The sequence below is a fragment of the Carcharhinus amblyrhynchos genome, chromosome 14, assembly GCF_965287045.1.
Source record: "Carcharhinus amblyrhynchos chromosome 14, sCarAmb.v2.hapA, whole genome shotgun sequence".
NCBI classification, from domain to species: domain Eukaryota; kingdom Metazoa; phylum Chordata; class Chondrichthyes; order Carcharhiniformes; family Carcharhinidae; genus Carcharhinus; species Carcharhinus amblyrhynchos.
Genome location: NC_137337.1, coordinates 50,317,664 through 50,334,446, shown reverse-complemented (window position 1 = coordinate 50,334,446; position 16,783 = coordinate 50,317,664). Strand labels below are relative to the sequence as shown.

The following is a 16,783-nucleotide window of genomic DNA, read 5'->3' as shown; positions in this document are numbered from 1 at the left end:
ATGGGAAGCTCCACAAATAACCTAGTTATCCAGGATGGCCAAATCCCGAACTTCAGAGTCAGAGGTAATCACTGTAAGGGAGGGTACAGAAGCAGTGACATCAGCCACTTGCAGCCCAGAGAGGGACCACTACCTTGAGCAGCAAAATCTTGCAAATTACCTGGACACTATTCAGGAAAAGGTTCCTATAACGAGCAAACACCCAACATGATACAGCCATCACCAGACTCTACATCTGCATGAACTGTCTGAATGGACTTTACACTGGGGACTGCTGTAGTCTGCAATGCTCTGTATATTGTTTTTCTGCTTTGTGTGTTTTGGATTATAGTGGGAGGGGTGTAAAGTATATAATGGGGGTTGGGGTGTGTGCTATCCCTTTACAAGTTAGGTGATCCCTGGAGGGATTAGCTCCCTGTATGGGATCCAGTTGAGCAGTCTTAGATCTGACTGTGGAAAGCGCATGTCTATAATAAAGAGCTCCCACTGTTTAATTTACCAAGCCTGCTTGATCGTTCTTTAGGCACCAAAAATCCATGAGTGTACCCAACAGTTTTAGGTCTTCTAATCTGAAGAAGAATGTTCTTGCTATGCCACAGAGAAAGTTTACCAGTTTGATCCCTAGGATGGTGGGATTGACGTCATTAGGAGAGATAGAGTTCATTAGGATTATATTTGCTGAGGGAGGAATCACAGAAACAAAATTTTAACAGCACTGGACAGGATAGATTCAGTAAGGATGTTCCCTCCTGATGGGTGTCCAGAGCCAGGGGTCATAGTCTTAGGATATGAGCTTAACGCTGACAATGAGATGAGAAATTTCTTCACCTAGAGAGTAGCAAGCTTGTGGAATTTGCTACCACAAAGTGACTTAGGCCAAAAAATTCTGTTTTCAAGAGGAGTTAGATATAGCTCTTGGGGAAAGGGGGTGGATCAGGTTATTGAGATGGATGGTCAACAACGATCATAATCGGAGTCGAAGGGCTGATTCCCTGTTCCTATTTTTTATTTCAACTGATGAGAGGTGGGCATAGACAATGCTACCGTGGTTGATAGTGGAGCAGATATGCTGTTAGAAGTAGGTGTAAATGGACATTTTTCCCCCATTAGCAATACTGAGTAGTGCGCACATGAGATTTATTTTGGGACCATACATGAATTAGATACAGGAATAGCAAGGATGACCTCTAGTGGTCATCAGAATGGCAAACGGTCAAAGTTTAAACTGATCTTCGTATTTGTGTTTATTAGAAAATGGAGTGGTTTATTTCATGACTTTTGAAATGCAGTCATTCACAAAAAGATGAATAATTAGAGCCAGTACCAGGAAAAGCTTCAAAAGGGGACCAGCGGTGGATCTGGGACACAGCTTGCAATGTTAAAAGTCACAAATGAGTCAAAATAAATGTCTAATGATTTAATGGAGCATCCATTTTGTAATCCAAATTAAATTTAACTATCATTTATGAACAATAAAGTTCCTACTCCCTCTAGTGGTTGCTCAGAAAATATATGAGGAGAGAAAATCTCCACGCTAAAAATTAAACCAGATCAAAATGAAAGCTAATGTAATACTGAAGAACTAATGAAAAGCTCAGCATTTTTGCCAAATTATCCCTAGGATGATAGTGACAAAAATCAAATCATGGTAGTCTTAAACAAAGTTTAAAATTGCCATTTTTAATACTGCATTCGTTAAATACTGATATTTATACCAAACTGAAGACTGCTGAAAGCCATAAAAAACAATTGCAAAGCAATAGCATTAAACGAGCTTGAATGAACAAGTTAGTAGATGACATACTGAAGATAACTTAGCATGATGTGAAGGAATGTACAGTACAAAATGAAAGCTGGGAATACAGGTTCCAATTTGGCATCATCTGCAGGACAAGCAGGTCAAAAAGAGGGCCTCACTCTTCCACCCTTACAACTCATACAAAAGATAAATACTTCCAATCTGAAAAACTGAAATCCAGAACAGAAAATGCTGAAAATATTTAGCAGGGTCAATAGCATCAGGGGGACAACATTAAGGGTTTGATCACCTTTTGTCATAATTGGAAAGTAATAAAGGTGTAGCAGGTTTTAGCCAAGTATGAGGCAGTTCACGATCAAGGAGAACTTAAAGGAAGGTCTGTGAAAAGATGGAAGACAGATTAAGTGACAATGAAATGATAATAGGACATTAAGTCTAGCAGGAGAGACCTGATAGAAGTTTACAAGACTATGAGGGGCATGGACAGAGTGGAAGCTTTTTCCCAGGGTGGAAGAGTCAATTACTTGGGGGCAAAGGGTTAAGGTGCAAGGGGCAAGTTTTAAAAGAGAAGCACAATTTTTTTTGTACAGAGTGGTAGGTGCCTGGAGCTCATTACTTGGGAGGTAGTGGAAGCAGATATGCTAGTGACTTTTCAGTGACATCTTGACAAGTACAAGTGGCCCCCGGAAGCATAGGGGGTTTTAATTAAGTCAGGCCACATGGTCGGTGCAGGCCTGGAGGGCCGAATGGCCTGATCCTGTGCTGTAATTTTTATTCCTTGCTGACAAGTTAAGAAGCAAAGAGGGTCCAATGGAGGTGCACAGAATCAACAACTTTCATCCAAAAAAGGAGGCAGAATTGTGATGTGAAGTTGTTGAATTCCACATTGGACCTGAAAAGCTGCAAGATGCTGAATTAAACGCAAGGCTTTGCTTCTCAGGTTTCCATTAAACTACAATTTGGCCTCCTCAATACAGAGTGCTCGACATTATAAGCAGCCCATGCAGTATACAACATTGAAAGTACAAGTAAATTGCTGTTTCATCAGCAATGTTTGGATCCTGGGATGGTGGGAATGGAGGTGGTAAATGGGCAGGAAATACATTTCCTAGAGCTGAATGGGGTTGGGCTATGGGAAGAAAAAAAGCACGTCATGGATCAGGGTGTCTAACTGAGGGAACTCTCTCTTTGGAATACTGAAAGGGGAGTTTATGGGGAAGGTATGTTTGGTGATGGCATTACACAGGAGGTGACAAAAAACCATTGTTGCCTGTGGTGGATGGAAGGCAATGATGATAGAACCCTAACATGTTCCATGAAGCAATTGATTCAAAGTTCGCATCAGCCATGAAGGGGGGAATTCTTGAGAAAGGAAAACAAAGCAGAAGTAATTTGTAGAAGTGGCATAAAAATGTAAGGAATAGGAGCAGGAGTAGGCCATCTAGCCCAGTGAGCCTGTCCCACCATTCAAGATAGATCAATCATGGCTGATCTGATAGTGGTTCAGTTCCACTTACCCACCTACTCCCCATAACTCTTAATTCCCTCATTGGTCAAAAAATCTGTGACACATTTAATGAAGTAGCCTCCACTGCTTCAATGGGCAGAGAATTCCAAAGATTCACTACCCTCAGAAAAAGTTCCTCCTCAACTCTGTTCCAAATCGACTCCCTCTTATTTTGATGCTGTGCCCTCTAGTTCTCGTTTCCTTTCTAAGTGGGAATCATCTTTCTACTTCTTCCCTGTCAAGCCCCTTCATTATCTTATGTCTCTATAAGATCTCCCCTCAACTTTCTAAACTTCAACAAGTACAGGCCCAGTCTACTCAATCTCTCCTCATAAGCTAACCCCCTCATCTCTGGAACCAACCTGGTGAACCTTCTCTGCATCCCCTCCAAGGCTAATATATCCTTTCTTAAATAAGGTGACCAAAATTGCACACAATAGTCCAGGTGCAGCCTCACCAGGACCACGTACAATTGCATCAAGCCCTCCCTGCTTTTATACTCCATCCCTCTCGCAATAAAGGCCAACATTCCATTTGCCTTCTTGATCACCTGCTGCACCTGCAAACTGAGTTTTTGTGATTCATGCACAAGGACCCCCAGGTCCCTCTTTACAGTAGCATGTTGTAATTTTTCACCATTAAAATAATAGTCTATTTTACTATTATTCCTTCCAAAGTGGATAATCTCACACTTGCATCATCAGAACAGATACAAAGGAGAAACAGAGCCAAGTCTTATCAGAAGGCAAGGAGATGTGGTGGTGGCATGTGGGCTTATAGGGCATATTGGTCAATAGCCTAGCCCCAAAAATGGATACACGGAAGTCAAGAAGGGAACAGCGAGGTGAGCCAGATGAAGTCAGAGAAGGATGGATTTTGCAAGTGGATGAAATGTTTGCAGCATTAGCAGAAAATAGCACCAATCAATGTACTGGAAAGAGGCGAGTGAGGGAACCAGAGTAGGAAAAAAAATAGGTCTATATAGACTCCAAGATTTCAGACCAAAACCTCTGTTCATACTTCCTCAGATGGTCACTGGTGATGACTCTTCTATTCCTATTTTAGTTCCTCCATCCATTTTTGTCTTTCTTGCCCAATGTCCATCTTTTATCTGTAGCATTCCCCAATTTGATTATTTAATCTCTCCTCCTTACACCTTATCATAGGCCTTCCCTTCTGTACCCTCCCAGTTTTCCCTGCCTCAATACTTAATTATAATCTGCTCCATCATTAATATTTTCCACTTGAAGAGCATTAATCAATTGCATCTTTGCACAAATGCTGCCCAACTTACTGTGTCTGGTGTTTTATGGCTTTATCAAAACAAAATTAATGATTCTGACAACCTATTAAAAGGCAATTACCTTAACTTTCAGCATGCCATGTCGTAATTCACAGTGCTGTTTGAGAAAGAGCTTCAACTTGTCCTGAGAAAACTGATTTTTCTTGCGACTATCAATAAAAAAAATCCAAAATGAAACTACATATATACATCTTAAACAGAAAGGTTAGTATGCCCTAAGCAAATGAACAAAAACATTTGCTAGTATCATCAAATGGATTTTCATCTTCATGGTCTCCATATCTGTTGCAGTAATTTACGGAAGCCTTGCCTTGGCTCTCACTTGGTTATATAGCTTAAGGGCTGCAGTTCTACACCAAGCGTTTTGCTCTAAGAGAGATACCTCAAGACCTTCATGGACTACAACTAATTGCTATTATCTTCCTAGTAAACAAGCTTTTTTCAATAATACTTACTTCATCTGGGCAGCCTTAATGATGATTTCATTTCCTTCAGTCTTAAGAGGTTTCACTTTGTACTTAAATAAACTGACATCAATCTTGCTTTTCTTTTTCCTGTAAAAAAGATAGAATGGTACACTACCAAGTTGAACAATATTTGATATTTTTAATGCAATAAAAGCTGTTCATCTATGTTCGCATTCAAGAACACTGTCATGCAAAGTGACGGTTGTAGATTCATGAAGCCCAAATTTCCACGTTCATGCAAAGAAACTAGGTTTCTCTAATAGGCAAAGCTTGCCAATAAACATTAAGTGCTGCTTTGTTCTTGTACATACTATTTAGCTATATGGGCTCATCAGTAAAACCAAAAAAACAGAAAAGACCTTACAACAGGCAATTATTTTTTCTTGCATTTCAAAGTAATTTAGCCAGTTTGAATGATCTGAATCCAATCAGCAGTGCTCTCAGGCCTGCAGCCCAAAACTGGCAAATGTAGAACCAAGCGACAAAAGTCAAGAGAATACTCGTGCAGTTCAGGGTATTTAAAACTCTGGAAAAGCATAGGAAGCTTTCAGTGTGCATTTAGTTGGGTTTATTTTTGACATGGATCACTCAGTGCATGAGGTTTTTAATGTTAACATCCCTTGTTTTGATTGTCACAACTATTTTGTTTTGGCAGGGGTGGGTTCTCTTCAACCCTGTACCAAAATTAGTCAAACATTTGTCTAGAGAACCACTGAAAGTTTTTGCTCCCCACTGAACTAAGATTATGTATAGGCTGAAGAATTCAAAGGCGTGCCATCTTAGCCCATGCTAATATGTGATGCCAACTAAAAAAAACCAAATCAGACTGTGCCTTCAACTGATCCACCATGAATATCAATAGGTACTATTCAATTAAGTACGCTGAGAAAAGACGACAACATGCAATTCCAATGGTATTGCTAACAGCCAGCTTCCAGATCACCATTTCATCCAAAAGCCAATCTGGCTATTTCCTAACAATTAATTCCATGCAGTATATTTTGTCACAAAACTTCAAGTCAGCATGGTGGTTAGCAGCACCATGACCTGGGTCCCTAGTGCCTTACAGCACTAGGGACCCAGGTTCGATTCCCGGCTTGGGTCACTGTCCAGGTGGAGTTTGCACATTCTCTCCATGTCTGTGTGGGTTTTCTCTGGGTGTTCCGGTTTCCTCCCACACTCCAAAGATGTGCGGGTTAGGTGGATTGGCCATGCTAAATTGCCCCTTAGGATCAGGGGAACTAGCTAGGGCAAGTGCATGGAGTTATGGCCTGGGTGGGATTCTGGTCAGTGCGGACTCAATGGGCCAAATGGCCTCTTTCTGCACTGTAGGGATTCTATGATTCATAATATAAAAACTGGTTCAGAACTGGATCCAAAGTTTGAAAAGATTTGTAAACTAAAATATGTACATGCATTGTGTTGTTCACAGATATGCATCCATCAATGCGGTTAGTCTCAGGCAAAAAAGTTCAAAAGTTAAACAGTTTGACAAAAAAGCAACAGATGCGAGACAAGTCAGTGAAAACCTGAAAGATACAAGCCCGAGTGGTAACTATTTTACCAAATAAGTCAACAGAGCCATCTGTGCACTTGTCTCAGTGGACTGGTGCCTGTGCAATCTAATACAGGAAAGGAGGCAACAGCCCAAAATGGCAAGACAGTCAAAGACCAGCTCGTCCTTTTATAATGACCCACAACGTTAGTGTACTTAAACTCTACTATCCCAATTCACAATCTTCTGGGAGGCAAGTGACAAAAAGATACAACTTAGGTCACTTCAAGGAAAAGAAAATCTGGAATTTCTCTCCAATCCCAAATAGCAATCAAACAAGCTCCCAGAGACAACTGCAACTAGAAGGCATATCTTCTAATATCCCAGCTACATTTTGTGCACTGATGCCAGTCACAGATAGCATCTCATGCTCCCTTACTCAATCTGTACTCAGAAGAGCCAGTAATTTGATCAAAAGGTCAATGGCCTTCTATGCAAAGAAACATTTAAATTACACTTGGAGTACATTTGCTGTACCTCCCTAACCAATAACAGGACCTACAGTTATTCAGTGGTTGGAAGTGGGTAGCAATGCTCACATGGTCCATGTCAACATCATTTCTCAATGATATCAATATAAGTCATGAAAGTCAGGTTTAAATCTGCAGATATCAAAATACAATCAGAATGGTACGATAGAGAAGTCTATTCAGCCCATCCTGTGTCTTTGAAAGGCCCAACTAATTTGTCTCACTTCCTTGCCCTTCACCCAAAGCCCTGCAAATGCATTGAGGAAAAGTGACAATATTACTTTATGAAAGCAGACTTAAATGTTGAGGAAGAGCAAAAATTTTGGGGGATACAGAGCCAAAGGAAAATAAAAGGCATTTCTAAGTTAAAACAGGAATGGAAATCTAGATTTCATCACAGGAGATATTGGTTAAGAGGCAGTGTTAACGATAAAGCTCTCAGGAAACATTCAGCACTGTTTAGACATTATTGGGCTACACATTTCAGGAAGGATGCTGAGGCTTGAAAGATAATTTATCACAATGATGCATGTCATGAAGAAATGCAAAAAAAAAGAAAATTTTATGGCTCATTCCTTAAAATGCAAAATCAGAAGCACTAAGATTAAGTTCATTAGTGTCACAAGTAGGCTTACAGTAACATTGCAATGAAGTTACTGTGAAAATCCTCTAGTCGCCACAGTCCAACACTTGTTAGGGTACACTGAGGGAGAATTTAGTATGGTCAATGCACCTAACCAACACATCTTTCAGACTATGGGATGAAACCCATGAAGAGACTGGGAGAATGTGCAAACTCCACACAGTGACCCAAACTCAGGTCCCTGCCATTGAGGCAGCAGTGCTAACCACTGTGCCAGCTTGTCACCCATCAAGTACAAAGCGTTTATAAAGTTCTGAAAATATGAAACAGGACAGACTGAAGTAGATGGTCACTAGTAGTTGAGAGGCCAGCAATCACTAGTACTGTTAAAAACAAGCAGGACAGCAGAGAACTGTTATTAAAATGTTTTGAGGTTAAGGAACGCAATGGCCAAGACAGAAACTCCAACAAGGTTAAACAAGATATAAAAATGGAAGGGGGCAGAAGGGAAGTGAGAACAGGGTACCTATCATATTTATTTGCTCACATGGAAGGTAAACACAGATATGGACTAACGGAGCTCAATGACTCATCTCCCAATGCAAATCCTATGCAGATAGTTTTTGACTTTACAACATTAGAGTTCTGACAAAACACTTAGGAAATCAAAAAAGGATGTTGATTTCTGCGCTGCTTCTGACTTAATGACTCTGCCAGCCTATCTTTATTTTTGTTATACATATCAGGCAGTAGTGGTCAACACTGCTGCATCACACCGTCAGGGACCTGGGTTCAATTCCATCCTTCAATGACTGTGTGGAGATTGCATGTTCACCCCATGTCTGGACGGGTTTCCCTCCAAACAACTAGTCCAAAGATGTGCAGGTTAAGTTGATTGAGACACTAAGGGACAATTTAGCATGGCCAACATGTGTCAAGTAGATTAGCAGGCTAAATGTGTATGCTCTTTCAAAGCGTCAGTGCAAACTCAATGGGCCAGGTGCCCTCCTTCCAAACTGCAGGGATTCAATAATACACACTGCTGCTTGTACTCTTGATTGCAGCTCATCTGAAACAATTCAATATTCCAGCATTCAGTACTGGAATATTGAGTCACTGACACCGAATATGCCTAAAGTTGTGAAACATCTCATTGAAACACCTCTGCACCCTTCCCTCGCAAGGCTGCAACTCTGCAGAGAATGGTTCCTGGTTCGAGGGCCACCACGAACAATTATGTTGCAAGTCTGACTGCCTATAACTGACAGTAGCCTACCCAGTCTCACCTAAATGAAAAGTGGAAGCTGAAAGAAACGCAAAAACTTGAAAATAAAGTGGATTTTAAGCAAAATACTTAAAGTTCATCCATGAAATGAGAACACCACACTAACATTTTAAAAGCTCGACTAAAGAAATTGCGTGGCCCTGGTTACTTCCTTAGGATTCCTACTGTACAGAAAGATAATATTCATCTTGTCCCACTACAAAACCAATTTGAAAAACAATAATGATGTGTTTAAGAATCTGTGGCAGACACTTCTTAGAATAGCCAAGATTTCACTCCATGCAAAAGCTATTTTTTTCTCAAAATAATAATCATTTGCACATGTGGTTCCCCTGATGACAAATGCTAATATTTAAACAACTCAAAACTCTTGAGACGACAGAGACTTAATTTAAAAATCAAGCTAGTTTGTAGTCTAACCAAAAGCTCTATCTTCACATCTGTCTAAGAGTTAAACACATTCACCCTACCCAATGAACAGCTATTTCCTCAATGATTTTATCCATGGTTTTACAGTGCCCATTTTGGAAGATGCACCATTTTAACAAACAATTAAGCCATTAGGCCCAGCTTAATATTTACCCAATTGATGCAGATGGTGTGGAGCTTTTGGATCGTTCCTCAGTGTCACTTTCATCACTAATGACGATCACTACATCTTCAGCTCTGTTGCTTATATGTCCATTAGCGGTCCCATTTTGTACTGGTGGGGTCATAACTTCCAAAATCTTACATGTTTGCCTATCAAAATAGAAGGTTTATTAAATTCAGAATAAATACAAAACTTGTGTTCCCCATCATGGATTGAGTATATCAGCTGAAACTTCGTATTGAGCTGCAAGCTCAAACACAAGATTGTTTAATTTGCTTTCAACTCCTGAAGACTTTCAATTATATTGCTTCTTTCACAGCTACTGGACATTTCAGGGTGCTTTACAGCCAAACTACTTCTAAAGCATTGGAACGCATGCACATCTCCCAGAGCTGGAGAACAGTCGCAGTTCAGGCCATACGAGAAACTGCGGTAAAAGAGGTAAATCATTTGCACATTTAATAAATATATTTTGCGTGTGATTATCAGGCCTGGCACGGAACTTGCCAGGCCTAACAGCATATCCCACCCCATCAGGAGTACTTCATTTTAGCAGGGTTAGAAAAGCTCCCCATGCTCAGGGAACTAGCAGGATTCCTCACCAGAATGAAGGTGAAGGGAGGGAAGGCAATTGGGGGGTGCCCACTGGCACTGCCCATCAGGCACTGGCCAGCCTGGGACTGCTGCAATGCTGCCCAGCAAACTCAGACCGACAGATCGGGGCCACTGCACATATGCAGAGTTCCGGAACTGTCAGGCTCCAGTGCGAATAGGCCCTGCCCCCCTGTGTTTCTAAACGATATTCACGATTGTGACCTCTGCAGTGCAATGTGCGGAGATTCAGGTCTGAAGCTGCACTGAAAAACAGTTGTGATCTGGAACAGTTTTCCAACCATTCAGTACTTTTGGGAGAATCACCCCCCCCAAGTTCCACAAATAGTAATGCAATAATGACCATATCTTATTTTTATAAAGCTGACTGAGGGATAAGGAACTCACCGCGCTTCCTTAAAATAATGCCATGGATTTGCATCGTGGGGGCAGACCTGGTTGTGGTTTAACGTCTCAAGAAGATGGCAACATTCCCTCGTCCTAGAAACTACTAGAATCTCAACATCTGTTCTTGAGTGTCTGTACTTTTCTTCCTATGAAAAGCCAGTTTATATTTAAAGACAATGGCCATAACTTCCTGCTAGTGGTGGAAAGTGATGTCCTACTGGAATTAGAAAAATTTAAAAGGGCATTTATCTGTTCTGGAAAACTATGTTCAAACCCCTGCTAGCAGAGCTGTTAGCAGCCTATAGTCAGAGTCCCTGAAGACCACAGCAGTGCTACTCCAGGAAGCTAAGGAGGTCATATCTACCTTTTGCTGCACTGGCTGCTGGAAAGCAACTTGGAAGCATCCAGTGAAACTAATAAGTCAGAGTGATGGTATGTGTCTCGGTTAGAACATGGAATTTGGAGGTGTGCACCAGGAGGGAAGTCAGGGTGGGGATGAGGTGAAGTTGAGCCTGCAGGTTTGAGACAGGAAGGGACAAAAAAAGTCCTCTGCAGCTGGGGTGTTGGGAATAATCCCCAGGGATTGATTAGTCAGGGTATGGGAGGTCCAGAATACAGGGCGGTGGCTGGCAGGGGTATGCTGTGCAGGGTACAGTTTGGGCGCTTAAAAAGGTATGCTGAAGCTCATAGTGCATGCATTTGTTCTAACTGTTCGAGAGCATAAACTGACAAACACCTGAAATTGGCAACTTAAGTCAACTTGGACAATTGTGGAGTAAGCACTACATGGGAACTTTCAACAGGAATTCCTTAGTCCACCTTTGCTGTACCACAACCCCTCAAATCAGGCACTGGGGAGAGCCAGGAAGTTATGGACCAATGTTACAAATCTAGAAATGGCTGTAAACAGAGTTCAAATTAGGCTTGCCCCAGTTTCCCATATCCTTTATGTTTGCGTCCTCTAAAATACAGATGGAATTTCCTGCAGCAAATGGTTCAACACAACAACTTCTCTCCTAGGCCTTTTGTTTTCATTGCCATGCATTTAAAACAAACATCGCCAGCTACACAAGTTGCCAAAATTATTGTTTACAGTTACTGCTCTGAAAATGTAGGCATTAATTTCAGCTGCTATGTTTATGGCATCTGATTTCAGAGCAAAGCGTGCATATTTTTGATCTTCGATTTCAACTAGCTTGCATACTATGTACTAATGGCAACCTGAAGATTAAAGCCCCCTCCTCCTTCTAAAAATTTCGGCTTCCTTGTCAAAATAAAGTGAACATCTAAGACACGAAAGCAAGCAACAATAACTTCTAATGCATAAAGCCTTCCATTCTGGGGCTCTCTGCAAGAAAGGTGTCAGCATCCTTAGGAGGCCCCAAACTATTTACAGCTAATGAACTCCTTGCGAAGTGTAGTCACTCCAAGGCAAAAAAGTCTAGTTTGGTTAGATTGCTTTCTTTTAACCCTTTTTGTATCTGGAATGGTTTTATCCTCAGTAACAATACCCATTATGCAAGAGATTTGTGCAAGGTTTTCTTACTAACAAATTGATAACTTCCCAATTAAGGCTACCAAATCAATGTGCTTATAATCCTTTACTTGACATCCAGCACTTTGCGTAAGAAATACTGACACCAAGATGCTGCTCGTTTATCTTTCATTGGTGTTACAGGATAACCAGAATTTAGCATTTCTTCTGAAAGATGGCATCCTCTGAATGGTCCAGCACTCCTTCGCTAATTTCACCGGAGAAACAACCTAAAATATGATGTCTTGGAATGGATTTTGGACTTATGACCATCTGAGTCAGGAGGACAAGTAAAGAATACTTTGTTCCCCTGATGGTCGAGAAGACAGCATCTGAGATGCAACACCCCTACAAAATCCAGTATTCATAGCTTGATCTGTACTCAGTTAACAGATTTCACTTATGAAAGCAATGAGGAACTACTATTGTCTGCAATCCAAGTCAGCAATATGTATATGAAAAAAACTACTCTGGGTTTCCACCATTACTACTTTTGTGGAAGGGCAAGAATGAATGTCAGGTAAGATATGAACTTAAGAATCTTCCAATTTCCATTTGAATAAAGCCTTGTACAACTAGAGTTACGGCTTCTGTTGATCAGGATTAACATTCCAGATTGGAAGAACATAGCAGGCAAAGGTAAACTATCAAGAACACGTTAAAAGCAAAACATATAGACTTACAGCAAGAATACAGCATATGGGGACAAAAAAATCTTAAACGAACTGTAATCTTGCAATTTTACATTAACTTGAGTCACACTTACTTGAGGCCACTAATATTGGTTACTTCCACTATCTCTCCAGCAAAGTATCGATCCTTAGTGTACGCGTAGAGATCATCACACAATTCATGGAGTCGTGAGCAGCAAGCATGAGTTGTCAAGTAAAGGATGGGCACTACTAATGGCTCAGGGAAATTTTGGAGATTCTGTCTGGCCTTGTTTTCTGACTCAAGTGCTTCCTGATAAGTCAGTCCTGGTTTGCCCGTAATAGCACAGCTCCAAACTAGACTGTTGCAAAGTATGGTTCTTTCAAAAAAGTCACTGAAAATAAGAATATTTAAATATTACAACTTTGAACCCAGAAGGAAAAATAAACTATAGAAGAACCTCAGACACAGATGATGCAAAGTGGATTCAATCTAGAATTGAAGTTTGGTTTTTTATTGCTTATAATTTAGACCCGTCATTTGAGATTGTAACATCAGTTAACAATGGAACAACTGGAGAGCCTGACTTTTATGATCAGGATGCCAAAATTGGAAGGAATCAAATCAAAAACAGACCAACATCAAGTTAAGCAGCTTCATATGCTGCAACAGGTCTCACCAAGTTTCTCTCGAACTCTAAAATCTGACATTTATGGCAAGAGACAAAACATGAGGCATTTCAAAAACTAAATATTGCATATTTTCTATTTAATGATAATCAACAAAATTTGTTTTGGTACAATGCAGTAATGAGGCAAAAACACTCCAATATTTCAGCATCATCTTCAGTTCACATGTATAAAAAACCTTTCACAGAAAATTTACAAAGCTGCAAATCCCTCAGTGTTGCAACACATTAAACTTGATCAACTGGATCCAGGAATACCAGCTGCCTAAAGTCCACATGCGCTGCAGAATTCAAGTAGCATTTCATTAACTGAGTTGCCATAGTTTACTCACAACCAAGGTGGTGAAATTATTTACTTCCTGATACAAAGTTCCATTTTGTTATGATGGTTTCTACGAAGCACCCACCCACAATAATTTGCTAAGACCGGCCATTCACAGAATCATAGGCATAAACCCACTTTTCAGTGCACTGTGGAACAACCTGGCAGAACGTATAACATACATAATTTTCCCATGATGTGCACTGCCCAGCATATTAACTAGGATGACAATCCACTTCTGTGAAGACAGGGTATATATGTAAACCAAATGCACCTGGCAGGTATATTAACTGGTGAGGTTTGTCTGTTCCTACGCCCAATTTTTTCTTCCACAAAAACTTAACCAAGTTATGCCAAAAACAGAAAATCTTGAAGTGCTGCTACAGAACCCTAACTGGACCAGCCATATAAATTCTGTAACAAGGTCAGACACTGAATTCTGCACAGGGGGAACTCACCTCCTGACTTCCCAAAGCTGGTTCACCAACTACAAGGCACAAGAGAGGTGAGACAAAATAAGCCCAACTTGCCTGGATGAGTGCAGTTCTAACAATACACAAGCAGATCAATATCATCCAGGACAAAAGCACTCAATGTGACCATTCCCTCCATCATCAGCACAGTTGTAGCAGTCTGTGCTATATACAAGATGCACCATTGCAATTCATCAGGGTCCTTAATTCACCTTAACCCATAGCCTGTACCATCTTTGAAGAACAAGAGCAGCACAACAGTGGGACATCACTACTTCATCTCCACTTGAAGTCACACCAACTTACTGCCACTTGATCAAAATCTTGGAATTGTCGCAACTGCACTACAGATGTACCTGAACCATCTTATGGACTGCTGCGGTTTGACGCTCAGTGCCACATTCCCAAGGACAAACCATGGATGGGCAATAAACGTTGGCCTTCAAGCAATGTTCGTGCCTCATGAATGAATTAAAATTAGGGCAAATAATCTCAGCGATTACACTACAATCACTAACACACCAACTGATCACATATGATGCTAGCCATGATGGTCACCACATAGAGAATACAGTAAAATTCAATGCATGGAAATGTACTGCAGAGTATTTCCACAGATGATTCATTAACACCTACACTAAATTACTGATGTGTGATGGTTTCAGATATCCCCAGTCTCTCCAGGTGCTCTTAGTTTATTTTTTAAATATGTCACAAGTAGGCTTACATTAACATTGCAATTCAGTTAGTGCAAATCGGTGCTTTAGCCTAAATGACTGGGGTTCAATTCCCACTGATGCAGCTATAATCAATATGCCGTTGTAATTTTTTAAAAAGTTCGACAAAATACACTAACTAAATTTTCATTCAAAAATAAATTCAAACCCTGTGCGCCTGTGGTGTTTACAGTTGAACAGGCTCAGGTTCTCTAAACCAGGCCCATTTACTGACTCCGCGTACAAAAGAGACAATGTTCGGATAATCACCAAAACAACCCACGCTCCCCACATGTCGCGTACAAAACTCGCGATGGAGAGATGCTGATATTTTTTCAAAAAAGTCCACTCGCACACAATATCTTGTCAGCTTCCCCCCCCCCCCAATCCCCGAAAACCATTTAATAGAAAAAGGGGTGTTTGGTTTGGTGCGAACGGGTTTAAAGACAGTTTGTGTCGAGTGAGTGAGGGGGAAGTCCAGGCTCTCGGGGTGTCTGAATAAATTTACATTATCCGCCAGCACAAGGCCTACTCGCACTCGGCACGAGTTTATGAAGACTTTTGACAGCCCGCCCGCCGTACGGCGCTGGGAGAGGCAGCGGGGTGGCGGCACACGGAGCGGCCCGGGACTAAAGGTGAAAGCCGCTCCGTCAAGCCAGCAGCCAAACCCGGAGCCGTTAACCCGGAGCTTTCGAATCATAATTAGCCGATTTAAACAAAAATGCGGGGCAGTCCGGCCGGTGCCAACTCCCCGAGCCCGCCCGCTCGCTCGCTCGCCGGCCGCGCTCAGCCCGCCCGCCCGCCACAGCTCCCTCCCTCACTCATAATTCCTGAAGATCTCGATGGTCATCCGGCAGTAGAAAACTTCCTCGTCCGGCTTCAGGTCGGCCGGGGGCTTTTGTCTGACGAACGGTTTGCGGTGCAGAAGCGGCATCCCCCCTTCAGATAAGCAGCGCTGCCAGACACACACACACACACAGTCAAAGAGAAACAGAAACAGACATTAAAATAAATAAACTCCAGTTCCCCGAGCCGCTGCTCCGACAGCGGGTAAACCTCCACCACCAGCTAAACAACAACTTCACCAGCAAACTTCAGTCCCGCCGCCCGCGCCGTCCCGGGACAAAACAAACCGTTAGCATCGAGCCGGGACACCAGACATAAAGGGAGGGTGGGAGGGAGGGAGGAAGGCCGACAATGTGCTCGGCACCCGCTCTCTCTCTCTCTCTCCCCCCCCCCCGGGTATCCTCGGCTCTCTCGCTCCCTCCATCTCGGCCGGCTGGTCGATCCCGCAGCCGCCGGGGTCCCAAACGCGGAACGAGCCGCCCAAGTGGCAAGAGAAGCCTGGTCCGCTTTACCTGCGGTGTGTGTGGAAGCGGTCTACTGGGCGCCTCTTTGCCTGCTGTCTCCTCCTCTCCCTGAGTTACTCTGTGTTCCGGTGGCTCTGATCAGCCGCTCTTACCGGCTCCGTCCGCCCGCTTCTCCTGCTGCTGCTGCTTCCTCTTCCTCTCGCCAGCCTGCGCCCTTCTCCCAGACACCCTCACCGACGTCACAGGCGATAGAACTCCGCCCCCAACCGCTCCCTCCATTGGCTCAGCCCCAGCCGAAACCGCTCCTCCACTGGCTCAGTCCCAGGCCAAACCCCTACCCCATTGGCTTAGCCCCAGCCCAAACCGCTCCTCCCATTGGCTCAGCCCCAAACCGCTCCTCCCATTGGCTGTGTCCCAGCCCAAACCATTCCTCCCATTGGCTCAGCCCCAACCCGCTCCTCCCATTGGTTCAGCCCCAGCCCAAACCGCTCCTTCCATTGGCTGAGTCCAAAACCAGAACTCTCCTCCCATTGGACCCTGCCCCGACCTTTTGTCTTCCATTGGTTCAA

At 42.5% G+C, this 16,783-nt stretch overlaps 1 protein-coding gene across 1 annotated transcript in view; it reads right to left on the bottom strand.

The window, feature by feature from the left end:
* Positions 1–16,399, bottom strand: part of baz1a (bromodomain adjacent to zinc finger domain, 1A) — a 78,985-nt gene extending 62,586 nt beyond the window's left edge. Inside the window, exons 1-6 of the mRNA XM_080202848.1 lie at positions 16,263–16,399; positions 15,726–15,859; positions 12,821–13,099; positions 9,512–9,670; positions 5,025–5,123; positions 4,631–4,718 (exon numbers count right to left, since the gene is read on the bottom strand). Of these exons, the coding sequence (XP_080058974.1) occupies positions 4,631–4,718; positions 5,025–5,123; positions 9,512–9,670; positions 12,821–13,099; positions 15,726–15,838 (738 nt within the window). The 5' untranslated portion in view covers positions 15,839–15,859; positions 16,263–16,399. The remainder of the gene's footprint in view (positions 1–4,630; positions 4,719–5,024; positions 5,124–9,511; positions 9,671–12,820; positions 13,100–15,725; positions 15,860–16,262) is intronic.
* Positions 16,400–16,783: the final 384 nt, after the last annotated feature.